At 36.4% G+C, this 13,270-nt stretch overlaps 1 protein-coding gene across 1 annotated transcript in view; it reads right to left on the bottom strand.

Annotated features, from left to right (window-relative positions):
* Nucleotides 1–13,270, bottom strand: part of LOC120631027 (neuropeptide CCHamide-1 receptor-like) — a 113,124-nt gene that overhangs the window by 3,002 nt on the left and 96,852 nt on the right. Inside the window, exons 4-7 of the mRNA XM_039900418.1 lie at nucleotides 12,646–12,834; nucleotides 9,961–10,064; nucleotides 8,131–8,268; nucleotides 2,091–2,204 (exon numbers count right to left, since the gene is read on the bottom strand). Coding sequence (XP_039756352.1) covers nucleotides 2,091–2,204; nucleotides 8,131–8,268; nucleotides 9,961–10,064; nucleotides 12,646–12,834 — 545 coding nt within the window. The remainder of the gene's footprint in view (nucleotides 1–2,090; nucleotides 2,205–8,130; nucleotides 8,269–9,960; nucleotides 10,065–12,645; nucleotides 12,835–13,270) is intronic.

Here is a 13,270-nt window from a genome sequence, read left to right as displayed (position 1 = left end):
ATTAAAAAACTTTGATCGCACAAAAAGATGATGTGGGACGAGGATTTCTCGTACGTTTCTAGATTATTCGATACCAGATGCCTTCACACGCCGCTGGGGATCGAACTCGGCCAAGCCTCAAAAATCACTCACACTCACAACAAACACACGCACACACAACACACACACACACACACACACACACACACACACACACGCGCGCGCGCTTACACACTCACATATACATAAACACATACACACACATACACACACATATACACACAACAAAAACACACTGAAGGTTACCCACTGACTTAATCCGAGCACAACATCTAAAGGCGTCCATTGCCTATATTCGACTGAAGCACTAAACTTATAGAAAATTCCTAATGTAATACTAAGGATTGTTTTAACGATAAAAAAGCCTGGGTTTGAATTGCTCTTACTTCATAGCTAAATATTGATTGACAATAAGATGGTGATAACAAAAAAAACAGTTTCTCTTTGTCTTAGAATAAGGTTGGCGAACGTTGTTTTCACCAACACTTTGCAATAATTATGTAAACGTCAATGTATGAAGATTTTTTTTTGATCTGCACCTTTCTTAACGTAATTTTGCTCTGAAGTAGCTTGCAGCCTTGAGACCTAGATAATATTTCTGGCGCTTTAGATAATAGTGTATATTTTATGACTATAAATATTTATCTACTATGAAATTTTTTATTAAACTTCACTACAAAGTAATATCGTCGTTATTGCTAGCAAAACCAATACCTATCCTTATCGCGATAAATACGACAGTATGTTCGTTTGTTGGCCTTTGTGTCCTACCTTCATGCCAAAACGTCAAATCATATTTTTGGCATAGAGTTAGCTGAAACGGAGAGTAAAGTGACTTTACTACCAACTTTTAATTTTAGGGTTTGTAAAAAACCGTAATTGACTAAGGAAACAGGCAATAGCTATTCCCACTTCTACTGCTACTTTTGAATTTAGTTTAGGAGTTAATAAATGCGAAAGAAGTTTTGTTTGTTTGTCTTTCCTTTCGTAACTAAGCAACCGAATAACTTGATTTTTGGCATAGAGTTAGTTGAAAGGTTACATAGTTTTCATTTTACTCAGGGAAACAAGCGGTTCCCACGGGATTTGTAAAGAACCGTAAAAATCTCGGCAAAACAACCAGTTCTTCGTCCGAGGCAGCTTGTCTTTATTTTAAGGGTACAGATTATAACCTCTTTGTTTTTCGCTTAGTAACTGCCATCGCCTTTCACGTTCGATGAAGCGACGACCTCAGAATCCTTATGATAAACCTTTACATAAAACTGAATGAACAAAATTGAATATAAAATACCTAATATTAAGTAAATATAACAAAAATTAAAAAATTGTTAATTTTTCTAAAGAATTTTTACTTTAGTTCTAATAAGGTTTCATGAGCGAGGTGGGCAATATCACGAGCTTATAATATAATATTTATAGCTAGTCTATAAAATATTTAGAATTTCTTTGCTTTCAAAGGAGATTAATATATTACTTCCTCGTTGAGTGGTAACAGTCGTGCACTTCATACGTGCACAAAAGCTCAGCCTACCCGTAATATAAATACAACACGTAGAAGAGGGGGATTTTTTCTATTTTCTGCCATCATCTTGCTTTATGCCTACCCTGATCAAAAACCCCGGAATCGATACCCGGGTGGGGCCACCGAATATTATCGGGGTTTTCAACCAAGGAATTCTTAGTACTAGTTTGGCGGTGATTCACCCCCGAGCCTCGGAAAGCACGTTAAGCTGTCAGATAGCGCCTGATCTCTTTCCGGTCGTGTCACATCTGCCGTCCCATCGACTATGAGAGAAGGAATAGAGAGTGCAGCTGCGTTTGCGCACTTTTTTCGTCATCCCCACGTTTTCGTCTCTGGGGATTGACCACCGTAATTTTTTACATAATTACATGGAGTGAAAAAGATCAGCTTTTTGGTTGTTTTGAATCTCTCACAATCGTGAAATCTTTTACATCCGATTGTCCGATTCTCGAGTAGGTTATGGGCTATTTAATCTAAAGGAGGCTAAGGAGCAGAGCAAACCAGATAATATTTAAAAAAAAGTACTTACGTTCGAGGCACCATGCTGATGTTGGTCTTCCTGCTGGAGTGAAGGCGTCTCGAAGTTGACAGAGACAGTGAGCCACGCTGTCCGTGGGCTGAACTGCTGCGGCATAGAAGGTACCTTGGAGAAATAACAGAAAACCTTGAACCTTGGACAATCATTACAATTGGCTAACTCCGAGTTGGACTTATTACACTATTTAGTATTAACATTATAAAAAGATCGATTTAAACACTCTCACGGCTAGCATGGGCAGGAGACAATATATCCTCGGGGAAAGTATAAAAATTTATCTTCTTCCACAGCTTTATCAACTCTCAGAGCACTGGCACACAAGCGGATATAATATCCAAATAATAATTGTATAATAATATTATTGTATTCCACCAGGGGCGCCTGTGCATCACTTTCCTAGTACAGCTGTTTTTTTTTTTTTTTTTTTTTTTTTTTTTTAATATTTGATAATTAAATGAGCTTTATGAGTCGTGCACTTTTGGATTTTCCAAATTGACATAATATCTATAGATATAGATATATCACCATCCATGTTAATTTTGCATGGATATATATAGATATACAGTCTTGCAGTTTTCGTTTTTTATTAATTGCAATTAAACTACACTGAATTAATTAATCATTCGCATTCAGTGACCTACAATGTGTTTTCGGGTTTCAGACATGACGGACAGGAACATTTTTTGACCTATTTTGGTGATTTTTTCCAATTCTATTGCAGTAAATCAATTTTTTAAAAGTATGGAATTAATCTCCATTAAATTATCTCGACAATAGTATGCAAAATATCTTGATTCCGTGAACTAACAAGGCTATAATAATAAAAATAGCCGCCAAAATGAGGCGAAAAAATTTTTCGATCGTAAAGCACTCTCTGATGCTTCGCATCATAAGTCGTGCAAAACGAGGACAAAATTCTCCTATTCCATGTTCCCGTGCATCAGCAGGTGGATGATTATATCCCCTGACATGGGATATAATTTTCATCTGGGAGAGACCCCCTCAATTTTATGGTTATTACACTCCTCTTATACGAACTTGGCATTTTTTTTATGTAAGTATAGAAATTATCATATCTATATGCTTTAGTTGTATAATATTTATATAAATGTATTATTTATATATTTTTTCAACTTAAATAAATATGTCTATTTCTATTACGTATATTCGATATATACCTAGCATATAATCAATTTAAGTTTTGTTTTGGCTGGTAGAACGTGCTTACTCAACCTTTTGTAAATCGTTTTTTGGTTGCGCTTTAAAGAGTAAAAATTTAATAAATTACCGTTCAATTAAAATAATTATAATTGTTTGTTCACTTGCACCCAATAGGCTCAAAAAGTACTGGACCAATTTCAACTATTTCTTCATCAAAAGAAAGCTAAGAAAGCACGAAGTAACATAGGCTATAATTTATTTTCAAAAAAGTTGGAGATCTTAAAGACAATTGCAATAATATAATCCAAAGTAGGAGAATTTTGCCTATACAATTCATTACATGACGTGTTCTGATAAAACTATTCATGATGATTAAAGTAATCATAATTACTTACAAAAAGTCCCCAAGGGAGGAGCTATCATAGTTCAACGCAATAGCAGCCTTTGTCTTCTAAAATTTTATTAAACCGTTGGTTGAAACAAAAGTGTGTTACATTAGTATTGCATCACTAATTCTTATTCAAATAAATAGTTTTATCATCAAGGGTAGGTACTTTTTAAATCATTACAATTGTCCAATTTTTATGATTTAAAAAGTATTTTACTGCTATAATTAAGGAGTTATCGTGAGTTAAAAGACTTAAGGACTTAAGACTTAAGGATTACACCTAAACAGAACTGTTATTTTTAGATGTACTACTAGAAAAAATTGTTCATTATATAGTACATATCCAATTTTATCTTTAAAATGTCTATAGAACTACACCTTAATTGAATGCCACAAATTTCCCAAATAATCCGTTCGTATGGAATGCTTTAATAACAAAAACAAACTCTGACGAAGAAGCGGTTAACAGCTAGTCTTAGATACATTAAACAAACTTATCAGTATAAATCTATTAAATCGGGGGTGAACATTAATATCAAATCAACTATGTCCATTAAGATGAGGGTGGGAGGGGACTCCACTCCAATTATAATCACCAATTGCATAATACAAGTGAATACGTCACATACATACGTTACATATACATATTATGCAGCTTTTCTTTATCATCAGTCCCTTTTTGACGTGATAATGTCTTATAAATCGATGAACGCCGGCTTCACGCACGTAAAAGCATGACTCATTGTCACGTTCCGCCTGAGCCGAGCGTGCAATCGAGAGCGCAAAACAAGCGATAGAGAGGCTAGACCGGCCTAAGCGTTCAGCTTCAACGTTGACGTTATAATCCGTAAAACGACTTGACAGACAACCAGTTTTTTTTATTAACTACAAGTTAGCTCTTGACTGTTGGCAAGGGATGATGAAGACTAAGATGGTAAAGGGGTAACCTGTTAGGGGTATGGAAGTTATATTAAACGCGTACCCCTAATCGCAATATCGTACGGGAACCGAGCCGAAGCCTCCCACTAGCCTTTCTTATCTCGGTGCCCATCTCAGTGCTGAAAACATGCCTCACTCCTAGAAGAGAAGGCTTTAGTGCACTGACCCACAGGTTGACTTGTAGCTCCAATGCGTAACTATACAGCTTCTTCAGCAAAAAATTGAAAAACAGCGAGAACCAAAGTTGGAAGCTGATTTAAAAAAAAAACTAAGAATGAATGAATGAATGAATACACTTTTATTGTACACCAAAGAAAAAAAAAGTAGTTACAAAGATAAATACATATAAAGAGAGTACAATTTGGTGGCCTTATCGCTACATAGCGATTTCTTCCAGGCAACCAATGGCGTAAAAGGAAAAAACATAGAAAAAAGGTAGGTGGTGCAATAAATAAGATTTAAAATAAGATTTAAGAACATATTTATGTAACTATAGTTTACTTAGATTTTAATTAACTTAGCTAATTAGTCGCATAATTTCTAATTGGTATTATAACGTCTCAGCTGTTAAGCTGAGACGTTATAATACCAATTAAATATTAATAAGTAAATGGAAGGTCTATTGGCTTATTAAGTTTTAATGGGTTTTGACTTGCCAATTTGATGTTGTACGTAAATGGATTTTCTGTGGTTACTATGTTGATCCAATAAAAGTCATTATCGATGAGACGCACGTTGCATTTACTTACGGGTAACTATAATATACTATACCACTGACTCCTACATTTCCGTTCGCACGTATCACAATATAAAATTGCTGGTTCACCATTCAACGTCAGATCCCCAACAGATTTATGATTTAGGGTTGGTTTGCACTAAGAGTGGCTTCAGCTCTCTACTCTACTTTACTTAGCTTACTCTATTAATCTATCTTTCCTATGAGATAATAGTCCTATACCTTACCACGGCTCCGGGAGTGATACTTAGTAGGTAAAGCGAGCACGTGAATAATTTTATTCCATAAATAATGAACTTAAGTTAATAATGTACGTAAGTAAAATCGAGAGTGAGTTTATAATGTAAGTAAATAATATAATTAACTAATGCACTTTAGTAAATAATGTAAGTAAGTAAATAACGTTTTTACGTAATGGAACTAAGTAAATAAAGTGATTAGGTAAATAAAGCGAGAAAGTATATATAAGTAAGCAAATAATACACCTATTAAATAAAACAAGTAAACTATATAATGTAAGTAAACAAAGCGATTAAGTAAATAATGTAAGTAAGTTAATAATGTTTGTAAGTAAATAATTTACGTAAGTAAATAATGTAGGTACGAAAGTACATAACGCGCATAAGTAAATAACGCGCGATTGTAAATAATTAAAGTAAGCTAATAAGGCAGTGAGTAAATAATGTAAGTAACTAATGTACTTTAGTAAATAAAGTGAGTTAGTACATAATGTTATTACGTAAATTGAACTAAGAGATTTAGTAAATAAAGCGAGTAAGTATATATATTTGTTAGTAAATTTGTACGTAAGTAAATAAAGCGGGGGGTAGTAGGGGGTATAGAAGTTATATAAAACACATACCCCTAATCTATTACAACGCGACATCATAAAAAACGCCAAAATCGCCTTGCTCTTTGTTGGGAGGGTGCCACGGCCAAATCCCATCAGATCAGACCAGAGAGATTTAAAAAACTTAAATTCTTAAATTGCACCTATTGGGTATCGAACCAGATACCTCCCACTTAAAACCACAGCGCTCATGTATATTCTGAATGTAATATTACGGTAACATACGGTGATCTACAAATAAAGAGTACTTGAAGTATTAATAAACAAAACGTTTCAAAAACGGAGAATAATGTTTTATCGAGAATAAATTCATGAAACTTCCTGAACGCAAAACGGCGTAATTGGTATATTGATGCTAATTAAGTAATATTATGATAGCACATTTTGATGTCTTCCCGACTTTGGGTTACAGTAAGATGTAATTACCTATAGAGTCCGCAGTTCGCCACAAGAACATTCTGACTTAAATTAGTAAATAGTCATGAGTATATTTATGATTTTAATTTAATAAATAAGCACAAGATGGTTGTTGAGAGATTTAGGCTATCCAAAACATTTCAATCATTTATCGGAAGTTATGTACGTTTCTATAACAGATTCCAAGAGACATAATAGACATATCTGATAAATAATTTAAGAATGAAGTTAAAGACACATTAATAAAAAAAGGTTATTAAAAAATTAATGAACACATAGATGATAAAATCGCGTGAAAAACACTGCATACGCCATGAAGGATATATATATTTTTTAACTTGGAAATACGATTTTTAATCTTTGAAGTACTGATGTAATTTTAGCGTTTTGTAACGTTGCCGCGAATAAACCTATTAGGCCTTATAACTGCCTTACCGCTAGCAGGTTAGCCCGGTAACATCTTAAACTGCACGATCACTTACACGTTGAGATTACAGTCAAAGGATAACTGATAGACGAATAAAAACAAAAGATGGGCAAAACTTGTAGTGGAATAAAACAAAAAAGAAATACTAGCGGTAGTTCACACCAGAAAGGTCCTCTAGACGAAATAACATCTCACTGAACACATGTACGAAGCCGCAGGACATAATAATATTGCTTTGTGTATGAAGCTGTACAATTTAATTATACTTTACGATAATTTGTACTGTTGGGAAAACAACAACGATTTTGAAGAAAGCTTTGTTAATAATGCCTCGTTAGGGTACAAAAACTTTTGACGTGAGTTCTCACAGCTAAAACAGTGTGTGATGTTTTGAATCTAGTTAAAGACTACAACTACGTAGAGCAGCAACCCTTTCTAGTGGTTGTTTTGACGTTAATTAAATACGTGAGTTGAGTATATATCTACAATAGCCATACGTCCCGTATATACGGGACCGTCCCGGTATTAGACCTTCCCTTCCTGTAGTACCACATGCCCAAATTCTGTCCCATATTTCTAGAAAATACAACTCCAAAATATATATTTATAATCACGATAATCTTAATTTTTTTATTTTATACTTTCAATACGGTCGAGATCGTTTACACATGCATGCTATGCATATATGGTTTAGTTGAAAAGCCGCATGTCGGGTTTCGGGCATCGAAGGAGAAAACGTCCCGTATTGGTTCCTAGAAGCTATGGCAACCCTAGTCATATTTTGGAGGTTGATTTTTGAAGCGAAGGGCTATAGCTTCCAAGTCAGTTTCAGTTTTTAAATGATAATATTATTACTATTATAAGCCTAGAAGCGAGGATAGCCTCGTGGCTCGGGGATACTCCGCGAACAGCAGGAGAATCTGTGCGGTGTAATTTATAATTACTTCAATCCGTATACTTTACACGAAACAGATCCTCGGCAATGAATGAATTGTTCATAGGCAATGGTTGGCCATTTTCTCGGTCCGTCAATTATTACTATAAAGCCCCCGATTTCTATCATTTTCTTGTACGGATTTCCTGCTTCGAGCATCGATGATGTGACATACCTACCTATTAAAATGCTTCCTGAATATGCCGCTGGTGCAGTAGAGAGCGATGGGGTTGACGCAGCTGTTCAGGAAAGAGAAGCAGAAGCCCACGATGCGAAGCCCGTGCCACCACGAGTTGTAGTCCTCTTGGGCGGTGGGACTGCAACAAATATTGAGTATTAATTAAATATTCGAAGTCCACCAATCCGCACTGGGCCAGCGTGGTGGACTACTGCATTAACCCCTTCTCAGTGTGGGAGGAGACCCGTGCTCTGTAGTGGCCAGTAATGAGTTGATGATGATGATAAATTATTTATTGAGTTTAATATTTAATATAAATGAGTACTAGTAGAGTTTTTTGTAACAGAGCTTAGCCGGGTAAGTACTATACTCTTTGTACCGCCATACTCTTTTTTTTCTAATACCTGATTTTATAAGAGGACTTCCCTCAACTCAGTAGGTACTGTGAGAATACCATCGTTGTGGATATAATATTAGTATCCGGAACATTAAGCTGATTCAGAACATTTTTATTGGCACGACACAAAAACTATTAATAATTAAGTATTAAATTGTAAGTTACTCCGTATGTAAGTCGGTTTGCGTTGTTCTGGTAAATAAACATATTAGCATTGTTGTGCTCCAGCATTGCTGTGTTCCGGTCCAAAGGGCGTGGTTGCTGGTGTTATTCACCAACATCACCATATCAACCTATTACCGGCCCATTACAGGACACGGGTCACCCACAAAGAGAAGGGGTTAAGGCCATAGTCCACCTCGCTGGCAGTGCGGATTTGTAGACTCCACACACCTTTGAGAACATTATGGAGAACTCTCAGACAGGTTTCCACACGATGTTTTCATTCACCGTTGAAGCAAGTGATATTTTAAATGCTTGAAACGCAGGTAACTTAGAAAAGTCAGAAATGCGTGCTGGGATTCGAACTCGGCCCCCCGAAAGTTAAGTCGAAGTCCTTACCATTAGGCTATCACCCCATGGTACATGCACATAAAGCTTAACAACTCAGGTCGACGGACATTGTACGGCAATTTGTACGACGTGTTCTTTGCATGCTCTGCAAAGTGTTGTTCCGCTTATATATGTTACTAGCGGACCCCAGCGCAATCTGTCGGGCTGATTTGTGAATCTAAACCATCCAGGGTGCCACCCAAACGCATACCAAATAATTCATTCAAATCGGTCCAGTCGTTTAGGAGGAGTTCAGTGACATACACACGCACACAAGAAATATATACGAGTATATAAAGATATATGTTTATAGGCGATGGTTTTCCTCTTAATATCAGGTGTGCCATCTGCGAGGGCCTTCGATTCTTACAATGAAAAAATAGTTGGAAAATCCAAAAGTCTCATAATCTCATTCATTACAATAAAATTGAGATTATTTGTAAATAATAATTAAACTTCATCTAATTATACCGTGAGAAGTAATAAAAGTAATAATTATTAAAGTAGTAATTAAAGCCTATAAAAAAACCAACTCGATAAGTGAAGTATTTCGCTCGTTATCGTGGCCACAAGATACGCGGACGTCCAAGACAGAACTTTTTTTTAATTAGTTTAAATAATAAAAGAGATTTAAAAATATCATGATTGTTAAAAATAGTGTTTTTTTCTCAACATTTGTCTATTCATATTCACTTATAAAAGCAATAAAGAATAAAAAAAGTGTCATTTTAAGTTGGAGAATCACTCGGTGTGCGTAAACTGACAGTAATACCCACCTCAACGCCTGCTTATGAGGCGTGCATAAGAATCAGTACGTCAAGCTTATAAAAGCGCGTTGAAAAATAAAGAAATACGAGCACAATAAATGTGTATGGTACGCACCAGTAATAGAACCACATCATGAATACATGTGAAGGCAGGAAGCAGGCTGCGAAGACTAGCACGAAGGCTAGCACGGTCAGGGCCACTTTTCTTCTGGCTCGCATCTGTAACAAAATAAAATTGAAGCCTTACTTCCCCAAAAACACCCTGAAATTTCTGCATCGCTAGTGCAGTGGTCCGTAAAAGCCTTGGGTTTATTGCCCCAATATGGAAATTCATTATTTCAGAATTTTCGGCTGAGATTGCATACAAGGACTAGCTCGTAGTGGAATGAAAAACATTTTATGTCACAACTTATCTCACAAAGTATTCCATTCACGTGCACATTAATAAGCATATATATATATATATATATATATATGGAATAGAATAGAATAGAATAAATTTTATTGCTTTAACTGTGTAAATTTCTTTGGTGTTGTAAGTGGGAATAGTTCCAACAGTTTGCCATTTTCTGGCTTGCAATTTGATTACATATTCAGAGTTTATATTACAAATTACTATAAACACTTAAAATTTTTAACTTTTGACACTAACTAAGAAATGACACAAAAATATTCGTTGGTATTATAATACACCTTACTTATTAATCGTACACATATGGTATATATGTGTACGATTGTTTGTGCTTTTTGGTTTGCTCTAGATTCCGAAGTTTCAACAAAGCTACAGGAAATCATATTGCAAGTTGCAACCAAGTTATACACTGGAAGACTTCACAAATTTGTATTACAAACTACTTTCATGTTATAATTAATATAACTTCTATGTTTTCTTATAAGCAAAATACAAATTTTAGTACATTTTGATACTAGTGTGCTTTAGTACGCTATAACGGGGCCGAGAGTGTAATGCTAAATGCACAAGTGTTTAATAAAAAGAGTATATTTGTTTTTATCAAATTGTTTTTTTTCTGGGTCCCTGTCCCTGTCCCCAAACCGGAATATTCATAATATTTGTCTCTGAGTCTTTATAAACTACTAGCTGTTGTCCGCGACATCGTCCGCGTTATTGAATGTTTTTTACAAATCCCGTGGGAACTGTTGATTTTCCTGGGAAAAATTAGCCCATGTTACTCTCCGTCCTTAAAACTAACTCTATGCCAAATATCAAGTGGATTGCTTGCTTAGTTAGGGCAGCAAGCAAGGACAAACAAATACACCTTCGCATTTATAATATTAGTAAGGATCTCTGTGTTTATATTGTGAGTGTTCGCATCTCTGAACATCTATAACATTTGTCTGTGTACCCAGAATATCTAGGTCTGTAATTCTATATTACACGCCAACGTGTCTCCATACCTGCCTATGAGTCTTTATGCCTAAGCACATCAGAGTCCCCGTATTGGTTCTGCACGGTAAGCATGGGCAGGAGACAATTATATCTCCGAGGAAAGGATACAAATATCTTCTCCCACAGCTTTATCAACTCTCAGAGCACTGGCGCACAAGTGGAAATAATATCCAAATAATATATGTGTGATAATAAACGGGGATAAACTTTTCCTATTCCGTGTTTGCAGGCACTTTAATAATATCCACTGATATAATCCGGGGATATAATTATTGTGTCCTGCCTGTGCTAGCCCTGCTGGATATCGATACACCATAGCTCCCATAACTGCATCTATGCATTCATACCTGTCTCTGAATCTCCACAATACCTGTCTTTATGCCTGTGTTCCCAAACCTGCCGTTGTGTCTATACCCTTTTGTGTTGCCCTGTGTCTCCGTCGTACCGGCTTGCTTGTCTTTATGCCTAAGTATACCAGGGCTAGCAGTGCCTGATTAAGGAACCGCGGGGCCCGTAGCAAATTCTTTAAAAGAGCCCTTGATCTGCTATGGGTTCTTAAGTATAAAGTGGTAAAAATACAATTCAATACTCAATACGTATCTTAAATACGTGTAAACGTATCTTAGATACAATACGTATTTGCTAACTATAGGTTACAATTTTGTGGGTAATTAATGGCGTAAGAAATTACTACAGGCGATGTCTGTGTGCGTGTCTGTCTGTCTGTCAGTCAGTCAGTCAGTCAGGCAGAGATGAGTGGTATTAAATGTGCGGGGCCCCCTTTCGCGCGGGGCCCGTAGCAATTGCTACTCTTGCTACATGGCTAATCCTGCACTGAGGGCTAGCACAGCCAGGAGACAAAAATTATATTTCCGATTATATCCTATGACCTGCTAAAGCACGGGAACATGGAAAAGGAGGAGGAGCATAGGTTTACCTCCGTTTATTATACATTATTGCATTTATACCCCGTTTGTTACAATATATTGTTTGGCTATTATTTCCACTTGTGTGCCAATACTCTGAGAGTTGATAAAACTATATCCTTTCCCCGGGGAGATAATTGTCTCGCTGTTATCTGAGTCTCCATACAAAGACAGGTTTCTGCGTGCCCCCATAACTTTCTCTGTGTATCCCCACCGCTCTCTGAACCTCTACAATACCTGTCTTTATGTTTATAAATTTCATTATTCCATTCCAGCTTTCTTGTCTCATTGCCTAAGTATACCTGAGTCCTTGTTCCTGCATCTGAATCTCCATACACAGACAGGTTTCTGTGTGGCCCCTTACTGTCTCTGTGTGTTTCTACTGGTCTCTGAATCTCCACACTATCTGTCTTTATGTTTTCATATATCTTTCTGTGTCCCTTTACCTGTCTCTGTGACCCCTTACCTGTCTCTGTGTACCCTGCATCTCCCCTGGCATGTTCTGTGTGCTCAGCACTAAGTGCCGTGCCATCAGCACGTAGAACAGAGCAATCACGGCCAGCGGCAGCGAGTAGTAGAGTAGAAACCGCATCAACACCATTGTTCGTGCGTACGACTCCCCCCACTCCGGAGGGTAGGGATAGCACACGTGGAACTGTTGATTAAAAAAATATACATATATCAAATATTTCTTTATATTTTTATTTAATATACATAATTAATCCTCATGGAAAACAGCCTTCAAAACCTATAATTATTATTAAACAAAATAAAACTAAAATAAAACGTTATGTTTTGATAAAATATATAACATTTGGCTAAATGTTATTCAAATTGAAGATAACGTACTGTCTGGTCCCCGGCTTTGGCCGTGGCTAGTTACCACGCTACCGACAAAGACGTGCCGCTTAGCGGTGCGATGTCTCGTTGAAACCTATGAGGGATATCACTAACATGCTCCTTAACAGGTTAGCCCGCTGTCATCTTAGACTGCATCTTTACTTACCAGGTGAGATTGCAGTCAAGGGCTAACTTGAAGTGGAATAAAAAAAAAAAGAATCGGAAACCAAGAAAAAATACACGAAATTAAA

Source organism: Pararge aegeria, chromosome 17 (assembly GCF_905163445.1).
Source record: "Pararge aegeria chromosome 17, ilParAegt1.1, whole genome shotgun sequence".
In the NCBI taxonomy this organism is placed as follows: domain Eukaryota; kingdom Metazoa; phylum Arthropoda; class Insecta; order Lepidoptera; family Nymphalidae; genus Pararge; species Pararge aegeria.
The sequence above is the reverse complement of the archived record's forward strand: the minus strand, read 5'-3'. Positions and strand labels throughout refer to the sequence as shown.